Source organism: Plecotus auritus (assembly GCF_963455305.1).
Source record: "Plecotus auritus genome assembly, chromosome: 14".
Taxonomy (NCBI): domain Eukaryota; kingdom Metazoa; phylum Chordata; class Mammalia; order Chiroptera; family Vespertilionidae; genus Plecotus; species Plecotus auritus.
The window spans coordinates 4,943,069-4,959,123 of record NC_137780.1 but is presented as its reverse complement, the minus strand read 5'-3'; the positions used below and the strand labels follow the sequence as shown (position 1 = coordinate 4,959,123).

At 53.8% G+C, this 16,055-nt stretch overlaps 1 protein-coding gene across 3 annotated transcripts in view; it reads right to left on the bottom strand.

Moving 5' to 3' along the window:
- The window catches only part of SLC35F3 (solute carrier family 35 member F3), a 61,562-nt gene that overhangs the window by 3,468 nt on the left and 42,039 nt on the right, over positions 1 to 16,055 (bottom strand). For all 3 annotated transcript variants that reach the window (XM_080651053.1, XM_080651052.1, XM_080651054.1), the window contains 3 exons: positions 6,902 to 7,121; positions 2,189 to 2,314; positions 901 to 1,093 (listed from right to left, as the gene is read on the bottom strand). In XM_080651053.1, the coding sequence (XP_080507179.1) occupies positions 901 to 1,093; positions 2,189 to 2,314; positions 6,902 to 7,121 (539 nt within the window). The remainder of the gene's footprint in view (positions 1 to 900; positions 1,094 to 2,188; positions 2,315 to 6,901; positions 7,122 to 16,055) is intronic.

Genomic DNA, 16,055 nt, shown 5'->3' with positions numbered 1-16,055 from the left:
CTGGGATGTGGGGATTAAGGACGATTTTCCTGATTATTCAGCTCCTCTCTTTCCCTGAAGAAGGAAGAGAAATTTGGAAATGGTGAGAAGGCGCCGGAGAGGAGGATGGGTCTGCTCGCCCTTTCTTCCCCGCCTGGCTGGCAGGGACCCGGGGCGGACTGCGTGAGCAGCGGTGCTGGGGTCTGCATTTTTATGTTTTATTTTTAAATCTATTTATATTGATTTCAGAGAGGAAGGGAGAGGGAGAGAGAGAGAGAAAACATCAATGATGAGAATCATGGATCAGCTGCCACCTGCACGCCCCACCATGGGGATCGAGCCCACAACCCGGGCCTGTGCCCTGACTGGGAATTGAACCTTGACCTCCTGGTTCATAGGTCAGCCATCGGAGCCACGCTGGCCGTGCTGGGGTCTGCATTTTCAGACGGAAACGATGAGGCACCTCCTGGGTGCATTTCTGCCTCACACCAGACCAGCCTTTTATCAAGTAACGATGACAATGACATTCACACTGAGAATAGGTGCCAATATTTATGGAACGCTGACACTTATCGGTGTTCATTAAATGTTACCAGCGTCCAGGCGGCGTGGCTCAGTGGTTGAGTGTCAACCTATGAACCAGGAGGTCACAGTTTGATTCCAGGTCAGGGCACATGCCCAGGTTGTGGGCTCGATCCCCAGTGGGGTGCGTGCAGGAGGCAGCCGATCCATGATTCTCTCTCATCACTGATGTTCCTCTCTCTCTCCCCCTCTCCCTTCCTCTCTGAAATCAATAAAAATCTATTTTAAAAAAATAAGAAAGCAGGAATGTTGATGTTCGTTATATAAACGCAGTGTTTTCCCCAGTCACCGCGGGCGGGGGTCTCGGGCGGGCGGGGATCGGGCAGGTGCGCTACTCACTCAGCAGGAGGACGGAGAATCCACAGAGGTTCCCCCAGGGGATGTCCGAGAAAGGGCTCCAGTACTCGATGCGGGTGAAGTAGAGGACGACGGGGATGCAGGAGATGAAGAGGATGTTAAACACACCCAGGACGGACAGGAATAAGGCGGCTTCTCCGAACTTCGCGCTGCCCAGGAGGAGCTTGAAGAGAACCTGCGGGGAAGCGAGAGGCTGCAGGTCCCGCCGGCCCAGCTGGGCCCAGGTGGGGCGAGGCTCCTGAGCTGGGGCTGGACCGCAGGACTGAGTCACCTGACAGCGAGTCCCACCGCCAGGTCTGCAGGGAAGGGCGGTCAGACCTGCGCTCACTGCCCACATCGCACATCCAGGGACATTGCAAATCCAGGTTCATCGCACATCCAGGGACATCGCACATCCAGGGACATCGCACATCCAGGGACATCGCACATCCAGGGACATCGCACATCCAGGGACATCGCAAATCCAGGGACATCGCACATCCAGGGACATCGCACATCCAGGGACATCACAGGGGCGTTCCTCTCCAGCTCCTTCGAGAGGGAGCCCCTCACGAATCGTGGGCTCATACTTGTCTGCGTTGCACTCACAACACTGCGCCCCAGCTTCAGCGTGAAGATGAGGTAGCCACACAAGTGAGAAACACCAGCCACGATCACCCACTCCTCTCGGGGACCTTACACATCCACCTCTGGCCTGGCCGGCGTGGCTCAATGGCTGAGCATCGACCTATGAACCAGGAGGTCACGGTTCAATTTCAAAGTCAGGGCATGCGCCCGGGTTGCAGGCTCCATCCCCAGGGTGGGGCATGCAGGAGGCAGCTGATCCATGATTCTCTCTCATCATGGATGTTTCTCTCTTTCTCCTTCTCCCTTCCTCTCTGAAATCAATAAAAATATATTTTAAAAAATTTAAATGACAAAGCTGCACCCTAGAGGGAACCTTTCCTGTCCGATCTGGTGGGGAATTATCTCACCAAACACTGAGTAGGCCATTGAGGGTCCCTGACCTTCCCCAGTCCTCACTGAACAATGACATCACCAGTCCCACCCTGAAGACCCATGGCCACACCCATTTTATTCCAGATGCTACAAAGGTTTGGCCACCAAGGGGAGGGTCTGGGGAGCTCGAGCCAAGGCTGCCGGGAGCTCGGGCACCGGGGGCAGAGGTCCTAAGGCCCAGGCCCCATCGAGATCCCCGCGTCCGTCCGGCCAGGTGGCCACGCCGAGGCCCGTGTCCTCACGGCGGGAGGTTCCCACGCCCCTGCCTTACCTTGTAGAGGGCGGACATGGACGCGGAGCCCACCACCAGCGCGATGCCGATGACAGAGTGGCTGTGGAAGCCGTCAGCGTAGGTCATCATCACGATCCCGGCGATGGCGAGGATGGCGGCCACGATCTGCAGGGGAGGAAGGAGACGGTGGGCAGGGCGGGCAGGGACCAGGGACCCTGCGTGCCAGCGAGGCCCAATGTTCCCGCGAGCTCGGGAGCTGAGGGGGTGGGCCTCCTTTTCAGTCCTTTTTTTTAAAAAAAAAAAATTTCGGAGAGGGAGAGAGAAACATCAATGATGAGAGAGAACCACCCATCGGCTGCCTCCTGCACGCCCGGCATTGGGGATCGAGCCCGCAACCCTGGCATGTGCCCTGACCGGGAATGGAACACAGGTCCCTTCAGTCCACAGGCCGACGCTCTAACCACTGAGCCAAACCAGCCAGGGCTCGGTCCTTCTTTGAACAACCAGCCACGGCTGCCTCCTCTAAATCTCTGCTCCTGGCTAGATGGGACAGGGCCTGGCGCGGCCGAAGCACAGTTGGCCAGGAGGGCACCATGGTTAGCATCACACGGTGGCCGGTGGCCCTCATTCTTGGTAAGGTGCGAAGGAGGTGCCACACCCCCATGGCAGCTACTTACTTGGTCATAGCCGAGCCTGGCAGACAGCGCCTGGCCGTGACCTCCCCCTCCTTCCCAGCCCCCTGACAGCCGCTTCTTTGCATGTCACATCCTGACAGCCGGGCATGTGAGGACCGCAGATCCAGGCCGTGTCACACGCCCGCCGCAGGGTCTACCTACGGGGCCTGTGTGTCTGCCTGCAGGGCCACGGCCGAGGCCCTAGCCCAAGAGGTGCCGTTCCTCTTCTCAGCTGCTGCAGGGCCCTCCCCCTCGGCTGCCTCCACCCTGTCCTGGCGGGAACAGGCCGCAGGGGGAGGGGACCGCCAGGGAGATGCTCACACGCCCGTCATGCAAAGGAAAGCATCGAAGTGCACGGGGGCTAGTGACCTCGGGACAGCTCCCCAGGGAGAAGAGTGCCAGCTCAGAAGGCAAGTCCAAGTTCTTTTTAAAAATATATATATATATTTTGTTGATGTCAGAGAGGAAGGCAGAGAAAGAGAGAAACAGAAACATCCCTGATGAGAGAGAATCATGGATCGGCTGCCTCCTGCAGCCCCACACTGGGGATGGAGCCCGCAACCCAGGCATGTGCCCTGACCGGAATCGAACCAAGACCTCCTGGTTTCTAGGTCGATGCCCAACCACTGAGCCATGCCAGCTGGGCGGGAAGTCCACGTTCTGATCTGAGGGGTCACGGAGCCCCAGCAGCGTCGCTGGGGGTGGGGCGTTGGCACGGGGAGCGCAGAACAAACGTGTGCAATGCAAGTCTCAATCCTGGATCTACGGAGCGTTTTCTCTCTCTCTCTACGGATCATTCAGCGCTGACCTCTGACCTCCCTAACCCTATCACACAGCTCACGTGCACGGAGTGGTCCTGGGATAAACGTCTTCTATGCATTTTCCCATTTAACCCTCAACAGAGGTAGATATTTTCACGCATTTCATTTTATAGACATGGAAACGGATTCAGAGAGGTTCAGGCAGTTGCCCAGAGTCACAGAGCAGGGGTGTGGCAGAGCAAGGGAGACAACATTCAGGCCTGTCTGCCTGCAAAGTCAGTGTCTATATTTATATACACAGGAAAGTATGACTCACACAGCAAGCCACCGCCGACTGCATTTTGAGATTTGACTTGAAGTGTCCTTGGTGGCTTACATGTCGAATTGTTAGTGAAGGTGACATCGTTCAGGCTCAGACAGTGCCTGAGCGGTAGACTTATTCTAGTGTATTCCTCCCGCCATATTCTCACGAGACGACACATCGGCACATAACACAGAGGCTCCCGACAGAGGCGGGGACCCTTCACAGAGACACGCCCCGTCTGTCTGCCCATCTCTCAGGATTAGTCATGTTAGCCACTTCACACGTCACGTATGTATTTCATGTTCAAACACCACGTGTACCACGTACAACTCTTCGCTAAGAGAAAGAGGCCGCGAGTTAAGAGCGGTTTTCCCAACAAGAGAACAAGAACTGACAAAAGAGCAGGCTGCCCGGCCGGTGTGGCTCAGTGGTTGAGCACCGACCTATGAACCTGGAGGTCACAGTTCGATTCCTGGTCAGGGCACATGCCCGGGTTGCGGGCTCGATCCCCAGTGTGGGGCGTGCAGGTGGCAGCCGATCCATGATTCTCTCTCATCATGGATATTGCTCTCTCTCTCCCTCTCCCTTCCTCTCTGAAATCAATAAAAATGTTGTGTTTTTTTTAAAAAAAGAAGAAAAGCCGGGACCTAGCTGGGCCTCTCGCTCCTTCGTCAGCCTCTCCCAGTTGGGAAGCATGGGCTGTGCATGGGACAACCCCACCTGCTGCCTCCCCTGAGCTGTGGGCTGGGCTGGCTCCCCCAGTCCCTTTCCTCCTCCAGCAGCTGGCCACAGCTGGGTGGGCCTCGGCGCTAGGAGGGGCCGGAGGTCATGCCCCGGAGCCCCCTCACTCTCACGCTGTGGCCACTCTCACGGCCCCAAACTGCCTTCTAAAAGGGGGGGAGGCTACGGCCGCTGCCAACCGCCAACCGGAGAAGTGGCGGACCCATCGGGCCCTCTCACCACCACAGAGATCCCACCCACTGAGTTCTATGGGCCAGGCACGCCTCGCCTTCTCCTCAGAATGTTCTAGAAGATGCGCGCGAACTGCTAGTTTGGAATGAGGTGGCTGAGGCTCAGAGACGTGAAGTAACTGGCTCCAGGGTCAACAGCTCGCGAGAGTGGAACCAAGATGCAAACCTGACTCCAGACTGGAGTGCCCACTGCGGTCGGGTGCCTGAGTCTGAACAGCCAGAAAGAGCACACGGAAGCAGTCACGGACGACACCAGGGCCATCCTTCCAAGTGACCTCTGAGGCCGAAAGAGGCCGGCCCGCCCCAGCGTTAGAAGACTCGCTGGCTTCTTTCTGGTCTGACCTGTGCCTGTCGGTTCCAGTCTGGTCACGTGACCCGCACCTGTTCCTTCGGGCCTTGTCATGTGACCTGCACCTGCTCCTTTTGGTCTGGTCATGTGACCCGTACCTGTTCCTTCGGGTCTGGTCATGTGACCTGCGCCTGCTCCTTTGGTCTGGTCATGTGACCTGCACCTGCTCCTTTTGGTCTGGTCATGTGACCTGCACCTCTTCCTTCAGGCCTGGTCATGTGACCTGCACCTGTTCCTTCAGGTCTGGTCATGTGACCCGCACCTGTTCCTTTGGGCCTGGTCATGGACCTGCACCTGTCCCTTCGGGTCTGGTCATGTGACTGCACCTGTCCCTTCGGGTCTGGTCACGTGACCTGCTCCTGTCCCTTCGGGTCTGGTCATGTGACCTGCTCCTGTACCTTCGGGTCTGGTCATGGACCTGCACCTGTCCCTTCGGGTCTGGTCATGTGACCTGCACCTGTTTTCCCCAGGACCGCAGCCCTTGTGACCTGAGTAACTGTCCTAACAACACAAGTCCTCTCTGCCAACTACCCACAGACCTTTATGCCTGGGCGACTCAAGCTTGTTTCTCAGCCCTCCAGCAGGGGGCAGTGCCACTCCCTTCAGTCCCTGGAAATGACGCAGGGGAAGGTTCTGGGAGAACCCGAGCAGCAGGCAGGCCTCGGCCTGGGTGCAAATCCCACCGGTTCATCCAGGGGACCTTCCTGTCTCCCCGGCCAGCTGCGGGGCCTCCCGGCTTTCGCCAGCTCTCTGAACTCCCGGAAACGAGACGAGGGAAACCCAGCACCGCTTAGCGCGGGAGCTGTCAGACGGCAGGTCACAGCCTTCCATGAGGAGTGGTGCTGGTGAGAGACCAAAAGCCCATCACCGATGCCGCCTCCTGGCTCCTCGGTTCAGCCGGGCCTGGTGCCGAGGCTGCAGCACAGCCCACACGGGCCACGTGGCCGGGACAGCCGGACGAGACCAGCTCCCGGACGCGAGGGGAAACCCTCTCAGCCACGTAAGCAGCGGAGAAAAGATCTGATGGCCACTGATCTGTTCTCTAGGGCAGCGGCCGCCAGCCTTCCGGGCCTTCTGCCCTAGGGGGTTTCGAGTATTTCCTCACCTCCTCCTCTTAACCTCAAAACATTTGTTTTCTTTTTTGGTTAATCCTCCCCTGAGGATATTTTTCCTTTTTTTAGAGAGAGAATAGGAGGGTGGGGCAGCGACAGACGGAGAGAGAGAGAAACATCGATGTGCAAGAGACACATGATTGGCCGCCTCTGACACGCACCCTGGACTGGGCTGTGCATTGAGCCTGCGACCCGAGGGACATGCCCTTGACTGGAATCGAACCCGGGACCCTTCAGTCCACAGGCCCACGCTCTCTCCACGGAGCCACACCGGCGAGGGCCACACCCCCTCCCCCAGGCCGGGTCCCCGATGGGCACGCACTTTAGGGAATGCCTGTGGAGAAGCTTGAAATGAAAGGTGCTTTCATGGACGCTTGTTGAGTATGGTCTGCAAGCAAGAAGGTCTGCAAGGCACACCGAGAACAGGGACCCCTGCCGGCTCCTTGCGGCTGCCAGATCGGAAGGGGGGCGGTCAGCAGCTCAGGCTCGGGGGGGCCAGCGCACGGAGCGAACGAGCAAGCCGATGGGCGGGCAGGCGGTGGTCGGCACGAGCGGGAGGGAGACGGGTAGCCGGGACTTACCCTCACGCCCATGAACCTGTCCCTGAGAACGATCCATGAGAGCAAGAACACAAACGCCTTGTTGCAGCAGAAGAGCATGGAGGCGTCCGTGGTGTTTATTTTCTTTATTGCGTGTAAGTACAGGTAGTTTGTGAGTGTCCACAGGACACCCAACGGGGCTGCCTTGGTGAAAAACACCTTCAAAGTCAAGCCATTGCCTCCAAAAAAGCGACAGCATTCCCTAAAACAGGAGAGAAGGCAGTGTTATTAGAGTCACACGGAAGGCCCGGTGCACGAAATTCGTGCACGGCGGGGGGCGGGGGGTCCCCCCTCAGCCCAGCCTGCATCCTCTCGCAATCCGGGACCCCACAGGGGATGCCCGACTGCCGGTTTAGGCCCGATCCCTGCAGTCAGACATCGGGCAGTCAGACATCCCTCTCGCAATCCGGGACTGCTTGCCCCTAACAGCTCGCCTGCCTGCCTGTCTGCTCGCCCCTAACCGCTCACCTGCCTGCCTGCTCAGTGCGTGTCATAGGACCGGTAGTTCCAGTCATTCTGTCTTAACAGTTGCTTAGGCTTTTATATATATAGACTAGTGGCCCGGTGCACGAAATTCGTGCACATTAAACGGGGATTAATTAGAGGAAAGAATTTAATATTGCTATTTGCCCTTTCTCTATAATAGAAGTGTCAGAGATGAAAGAAAATTAGTAAAATGTATATGAAAACCTTCCTCCTGTCAGAGTCTGGGGCACACCACTGGACCCAGAATCAAGTCCCTGCCCACCCACATGCGCCTCAAAATCACGTGAGACCCAGACCTTGCCACCTCCCCTCCCCCCCCATTGGGATAGATCCAGACCTGGCTAGTCCCACCCTTGTCAAGCCCCGCTGGGCAGGGAACGTAGCCTCAGGTCCCCTGGCCCAGTGCCAGGACGGGGGGTGTGGCCTGAGGTCCCCCAGCCCAGACCGGGGTCGGGGGGCATGCCTTGAGGTCCCCCGTCAAGCCCCACCAGGTGTGGGACATGGCCTGAGATCCCCTGTCAAGCCCCGCTGGGTGGGGGGTGCGGCCTGAGGTCCCCTGTCAAGCCCCACGGGGACAGGGGAGGGCGTAGCCTCAGGTCCCTGCTGATTGCTCATTAAGGCTCCTTATGGGAACTTGGCCTCAGCTGTGGATGCAGCCATCTTTGTGACGGAGTGATGGTTAATTAGCATATTCCCTCTTTATTAGATAGGATGTTCTCCTACGCCTGGTCTCTCTTTCGTTTTGTCTTTTTTTAAAATCGATTTCAGAAAGGAAGGGAGAGGAGACAGAGAAACATCAGTGATGAGAGAGAATCGTGAATCAGCTGCCTCCTGCACGCCCCACCCTGGGGATCGAGCTCACAACCCGGGCAGGTGCCCTGACCTGGAATGGAACCACAACCTTCTGGTTCATAGATGGATGCTCAACCACTGAGCCGCAGTGGCCACGGCCACCCCCTTTTTTTTTTTTTTTTTTTAAAGCACTTATAGGAAGGGTGGGATCTTTTTATTTATCATTATTATTTATGGATGTGCAGTGAAAAGAACGTCGCACAATGATCTGACGTCGTGTTATTCCCTCTGTGCACGTCAGGTTGGGCCCTGATGCTTCGCCAGAAGGTGGTGCTGGGATCGTGCCAATACTATCAACCTATTTTATTTTATGTATGTTTTATTGATTTTTTACAGAGAGGAAGGGAGAGGGATAGAGAGTTAAAAACATCGACGAGAGAGAAACATCGATCAGCTGCCTCCTGCACACCCCCTACTGGGGACGTGCCTGCAACCAAGGTACATGCCCTTGACCGGAATCGAACCTGGGACCCTTCAGTCTGCAGGCCGACACTCCATCCACTGAGCCAAACCGGTTAGGGCAATGTCAACCTATTTTAACTCAGAAGTTGGCCCTTCTTACGGGAACACAGAGCAAGTAGGATTTCCAAGTTCCAGCTGACTCACTGTCACAAAAAATGATTCACGTTGGGACAGGAGCCATCCAAAGCCAACCGGAAGTTTACATCCCCTCTGAGAACCTGCCTTGGATACCTGCAACGTGTGATGGGTGTAGATGTGGGGGGAAGGGCGGCGTGCAGACATGGCTGCATACTGGCGCCCAAGGGGCTGATGGGAAGTGGGGAGGGGCGTGGGGATCCATCCCGGAGATGGAACAGGTGAGATTCCTGGGCCCAGTAGAGCTCCGGTGGCCCTCTGAGGCCTCATGACCAAGGGATTACAGCTCAGCTGAGCGGATTTTAGTTCTAACGAGACCAAGATCATTGGCCCCAGGCTAGTGAGCCTGGTGCTGATGTGAGACCAAAAACGGTGCCCTCACCCGTGTCAGCTGGCTTGCCCACATAGACCTTGACTATGACCTTGACTATGAGAGGAAGACCATCAATCCACCTGCCAGAGACCTCTTCTTGGGCACAAGGAAGAGAGCACAGGAGGTGCCCTCTTGACTGATCTCCACTTAACGGATATGACAGCCTCACGCTCTTCATTCCCGGGCAGACGGAAGGAACCTGCCTTTGATTCCTGCAAAGTGTGATGGGTGTAGATGTGGGGGGTTCCTACCAACTGAGTCACGTGCTGGCCAAGATTTATGTGAATGTATTTTTATTGATTTCAGAGAGGAAGGGAGAGGGAGAGAGAGAGAAGCATCAATGATGAGAGAGAATCATGGATCGGCTGCCTCCTGCACGCCCCTCACTGGGGATCCAGCCCGCAACCCGGGCATGTGCCCTGACCGGGAATCGAACCCTGACCTCCTGGTTCATGGGTCAACGCTCAATTCCTGAGCTACGCTGGCTAGGTCAGCAACTCCTCTTTCACCAGCAACGTTGTGAGTGTGTGTGTGAGTGTGTGAGTGTGTGTGTGTGAGAGTGTGTGTGTGTGTGAGTGTGTGTGTGTGTGTTTATCCCATCAGCAAAGTCACCAAACACGAAGCCCCATGATCACGAGCACACCTGCTCCAAATACAAACTGTAACCCAAAACGGTAACAACGGGGGAAATGTCAACAGCCCTCTGTTGACCCAAGACCAAACCCATTAGGCAAACAGCTGTTCCCCTGGTAATTCATCAGCTCTACCGAACCAACTCCTGTCCGAATACAAACAGCCCTGCTTCGCTAATGCAGCCTGAGACCCAGCCCCCACCCGGGGCAGCGAGAAGGAGAAGGTGGGGGCCGAGCCCGAGCCTTGGCACTGCCCGGGGTCTCTCCTCCCACCTGGGGCCACAGCCGAAACCTGCGTCTGGAACCCGTACCTGAAGCTGCACCGTGGCCCGGTGGACCCGCAGGAAGCGGGCCGACGGGATGGGGGTGAGGGTGGCTTCCTCTGGCACACTCGGGTCCTGGGTCTGCCAACCTCCAAGGCCACAGGCCCTCCTGAGGACCAGCAAGGGGAATAACGAGGACAGGATCATAACGAAGCGCGTGGGGCAGCCTGGATGGTCCCCAGGCCCAAGCCCTGGGTTGGCATTGCATTAGCCAAAAGGGTACTTCATAAAATTACTTCTGTCTTTAAGAGAAAAATAAACTTTCCCATAAACCTTTCCACTGTCCTTGGTTTGGCCTCATGTAAAAGAAAGAAACGTTGCCCGCACTGACCTTTTGATGGTTAACCGCATCCCTGTAAGGGGCACCACGCCGTGTATGTTGGGGGCCACAGCCGAGGGGCAGGCACAGATATGGCCGGTCATATCTTGTCCCTGCTCCTGGCCGATGGTGATGGAGGGGCGCAGAGGAAGAAACGAGGGGCTGCTGTTCGGGGCTTCTTCCCCGAGTCTGTCATCTAATAACCCTCACGTGGGTTAGGGTTCAGTTCTCCCCACTCAATACGTGAAAAAGGCGAGGCTCTAGGTTAATAGACTTGCCCATTGTACCCAGATAGCTGGATTCCATATCCCCCCAAACCCCAATTTAATCCCCAGCCTAGACCGGTTCGTCTTCACCACCCACACCCCAAACCCCACACCCCAAACCCCAAACCCAAAACCCCCAACGAAGGACACTAGAATCCAAGACCCAAACCTCCGTCCAGTGGGCTCCCGGGGACCCTGAGCGGGGCACCCACAGACGCGTGACCTTTCCTTCATCCCGGATGTCATTCCTGAACCGGAAGCTGAATTACAGAGGGAAGCCTCGCTCCTTCGGTCTAAACTGGGGGAGTTTTTCTCCAAGTGAGAACACGCTGAAGGAAGAACGGGTGACGTTTCGCTTTGAATCCCCACAGCAGCCTCCCCCAGAACGGTGGGAGCACCGGGCGCTTGTTATAAACTCAGAGCCCGGGGCGTCCGGACAGAAGGTACCCGAACATCTATCCCAGCCGTGGGCAAACTACGGCCCGCGGGCCGGATCCGGCCCGTTTGGCTGTTCTATCCGGCCCGCGGAGCCGAAAGAGCGGAGGGTTCTCTTGCTCTCCCCTCCGCTCCTTCACCAGCAGCAGTGTTAACATGGCAACGTCGGGAAACACGGCCGCAGCTCCTTCTTCTGAGTGGGCGGATTTATATCCGGATTTATATCCCCCATTCAGTAGAAGGAACAACCCCTTAATCTTCCAGAGGCTCCTTGTAATGCCCGAGGACGCGTCCCCCGACATCACCCTGGGAATGCGGAGACACATTATCGTGGTGATGTAGGGAGACACGCCCCTGGAGAGCACAGGATCAGAGCATTAGCTAAAAAGGAGACCAACAACACTGTTCCCACTGAAGGTGATGTTTTAAAGACCAAAAACCTTTCAACCCAGTCTACATTGCCATCTACATCTACGTCCCGGGCATAATTTGGAAGTTGCACTAAAAAAAATGTTTAATTTACTGTTTACACATTTTGTTCTTTTCTATTTTATTTTAGTTTTAAATTATTTTATTATATTTAAGTTTAATTTGAAAGGCTTTTGTACCTTTCCTTTGTTAGGCAATTTTATTTTGCCTTTGCCATCTTCAATATAAGGTATGTTATTGTGCTAGGATTCCTCCATTTTTTGAAGTTTCAAATTATAATAATTAGTGTTTACATTCTTCTTGTTAAAATGTTTGAAATGAATAAAACTATTGAAATAAAAAAAAAAAGACCGTACCCTTTTATGTAATGATGTTTACTTTGAATTTATATTAGTTCACACAAACACTCCATCCATGCTTTTGTTCCGGCCCTCCGGTCCAGTTTAAGAACCCATTGTGGCCCTCGAGCCAAAAAGTTTGCCCACCCCTGGTCTAGACACAAGCCTGGAACCCACACCTGACCCAGCCCCCGGGGGTAGTTCCTGGGCTCCCCAGGCCCCAGGAACTGCCACCACAGTGACCAGCCCTGGAGGGCCTGGCCAGAGTCCTGAGGACATTCTATCACACCATCCCCGTGACCTCCCAGGAGAGGGGGCTTCCACAATCTCAAGGTCAAACGCTGACACCTGCCCTACGTACCTACACTACCGTTTCCTTCTCCAACGTCTTCTTCAACAAGACCTCCAACTGCTGCCGTGCCATCTGTCTCAACGAGCTCCCAACGAGAGGGGCCTGGGTGAACCTGGCTTTGTCCTGGAGCTGCGATTTCACTAGGCAAGGAGATGAGCATCGGAACAAAGACCTCGCTGACTACAGCGGCCTCACTGACAGGAAAACAGCCACCCGCGAATAAAAACAGTCCGGCTCTGCCGAGGTCAGAGTCCGCGCCACTGAGGAGACGGCTCTGTGGGAGGCGGCAGCCTGGCCAGAAGCTGTGCCCAGCAGGCATCTGGCTTATAGTTTCTTTCTTCCTTCTTCTTTCTTTTTTATATATATATATATATATATATATATATATATATATATATATATATATATATATATATACTTCCTTTTTATTGATTTCAGAGAGGAAGGCAGAGGGAGAGAGAGATAGAAACATCAATGATGAGAATCTTGGATCTGCTGCCTCCTGCCCACCCCCTACTGGGGATCGAGCCCACAACCCGGGCATGTGCCCTTGACCAGAATCCAACCCGGGACCCTTCAGTCCCCAGGCCAAGGCTCTATCCACTGAGCCAAACCGGCAAGGGCTGGCTTATAGAGTTTTGGATGAGAAATCAGCTGACAGCCTTATAGGAACTCCTTTGCAGGTAACAAATTGCTTTTCTCTGACAGCCTTTAAGATTCTCTCTTTGTCTTTCATTTTTGGCATTTTAATTATGATATGTCTGGGCGTGGGCCTCTTTGGATTCTTCTTGCTTGGGATTGACTGTGCTTCCTGAACTTGTGCTACTTTTTCCTTCACCAGTTTAGGAAAGTTTCCTACCATTATTTCCTCCAACAGGTTTTCTGTCCCTTGCTCACTTTCTTCTCCTTCTGGTATGCCTATGATGTGCATATTGTTACGTTTCATAATGTCCACAGCTCCCTTAAACTGTCTTCTTGTTTTTAAGTTGTTTTTTTTTCTTTTTGGTTCTCCGTTGAGTGATTTTTCTACCTTATCTTCTAATTCACTGATCCAATCCTCAGCTTACTCCAACCTGTTGTTTATTCCTTCCAGTGTATTCTTTATTTCTGCTATGTCATTCTTTTTTTTCTGACTGGTCATTTTTTGTAGTTTCTATATCTTTTTTTTCATACTGTGGAGCATCCTTATAATCATTACTCTGAACTTTATATCTGATAAGTTGCTTATCTCCATTTCATTTAGCTCTTTTTCTAGAGAATTCTCTTGTTCTTTCATTTTGGTGCTTTTTTTTTTTTTTTGTCTCCCCATATGGCTACCTGTTTGGGTTTGTTTCTATGTATTAGATAGATCTGCTATGTCTCCCAGCCTTGGTAGGGTGCCCTTCCATAGTGAGTGACCTGTGGGACCAAGTGGTGCAATCTCCCTGGTCACCAGACCTGGGTGCCCTAAAAATGTCCCTTGTGCGTGTTTTTTTAATATATTTTATTGATTTTTTTTTAATTTTTTTTTTTTACCGAGAGGAAAGGAGCGGGAGAGAGTTAGAAACATTGATGACAGAGAAACATCAATAAGCTGCCTCCTGCACACCCCCTACTGGGGATGTGCCCGCAACCGAGGTAAATGCCCTTGACCAGAATTGAACCTGGGACTCTTCAGCCTGCAGGCCGACGCTCTATCCACTGAGCCAAACTGGTTAGGGGCTGTAATTGAGTCTTTTTTTTTAAATATATTTTATTGATATTTTACAGAGAGGAAGGGAGAGGGATAGAGAGCTAGAAACATCAATAAGAGAGAAACATCGATCAGCCGCCTCCTGCACACCTCCTACTGGGGATGTGCCCGCAACCAAGGTACATGCCCTTGACCGGAATCGAACCTGGGACCCTTCAGTCCGCAGGCCGACGCTCTATCCACTGAGCCAAACCGATTTCAGCTGTAATTGAGTCTTGATTGCTATTCGCTCATTTGTGCGTGGGGTCGACCCTCAGGCCGGCTGACTGTGAGCCCCAACCCCCGACACAGTGTGCAGGCTGCTGGGCAGCTGCTTATCACACGAAGCGGGATTGTCCTCTGCAGGGCCTGGAGCCTGCCGATACCTCCCTGTGGATATGCTGCCTGTGGAGCGTTTGGATCCTGCTCTGTTGTCGTCTGAAGCTGGCCATCGGGTTTACTGGGTTTGGACCTGTTCGGAGGGTCTCTGATGCAGGCCAACGTCAGGTGCTGTTTGAGACTGGCCCTGACTCCCACTCGCTGTTTTCAAAACCCGATTCTGTTCCTGCTGCCCATCTCCAACCCAGCTTGCACCGCTCCCGCGGGCTGGCTACGATCTCGCCTTCTGCCTCCAGCTCTCGAGTCAGCCTTTCAAAATGCAACGCCTTTGGAAACACCTGATCTTTAAAATACTTCTAAACGGTAGTCTAGGCCAACAAGGGGACCAGTCGCAAAGATGGGAGGGGCCATTTCCCCCGCAGCCGAGGCAGTGGTACTGGCGGTTCCAGGCCTCTCCCACCTGCTCGGAGCAGTTTTACTTTCTGTCCCCAGTCAGCAGGCTGCCACCTTCCCCCAGCAGGGGTGGTGTTAGCCGTTCTTGTCATGTTCTCTCTCAAAACCACCAAAAAAGTCCGTGTGTCTTTCAGGAGGAGGCTCAGCTTCTATGGGGTGTCTGTGTCCTTAGGTGGCCCCCGGCCTCGGTGTAAGCCTCTCCGGCGTGTTCTGTCCACTCGGAGCGCATCAGACAGCGTCTTGGGTGGTCACACCATGGCCCGGGGTGCCCCTCACTCTTGCTGTTTGCTTTTTTTTTTTTTTTTTTTTACAAACGATGCATTTCTTTTTGATGCTATAATATATCTTTCAACCATTTGCTCTGCTCCGATCCCACTAACAGGTAACTACTGCTTTTCGTTTCTTGCTTATTCTTCTAGGGCAGTGGTCGGCAAACTCCTTCGTCAACAGAGCCAAATATCAACAGGACAACGATGGAAATTTCTTTGGAGAGCCACATTTTTCAAACTTAAGCTTCTTCTAACGCCACTTCTTCAACATAGACTCGCCCAGGCCGTGGTATTTTGTGGAAGAGCCGCACTCCAGGGGCCAAAGAGCCGCCTGTGGCTCGCGAGCCGCAGTTTGCCAACCAGGGTTCTAGGGATTTTTAATGGACAGGCAAGGAACACAAACATCTATTCTCTTTTTCTTCTTTTTGTTTTTTAAAAAAGGTACAACTACCAGCGAATTTTGCTTTTTCACCGAACAATATTTCTTGGAGATATCTCCTTGTCATTGCGTATGGTCTATCATCTCCCTATTTACCTATCATCTGTCTGTCTGTCTGTCTGTCTGTCGTCTGTCTGTCTAGCTATGTAATCTGCCAATGCTTTGGGTGTTTTCCTTAAATTGATATGGTTTCACTAGGAAATTGTAAAATGTCCACCTCTTTTTGGTGGTGCAGGATACGAGAGATAAACATTTAAAATAAAACATAGGGCGTCAAATGCTATCCGAAGAGCCTAGAACAGCCGTGGGCAAACTACGGCCCTTGGGCCGGATCCGGCCCGTTCGGCTGTTCTATCCGGCCCGCGGAGCCGAAAGAGCGGAGGGTTCTCTTGCTCTCCCCTCCGCTCCTTTACTTTGAATTTATATTAGTTCACACAAACACTCCATCCATGCTTTTGTTCCGGCCCTCCGGTCCAGTTTAAGAACCCATTGTGGCCCTCGAGTCAAAAAGTTTGCCCACCCC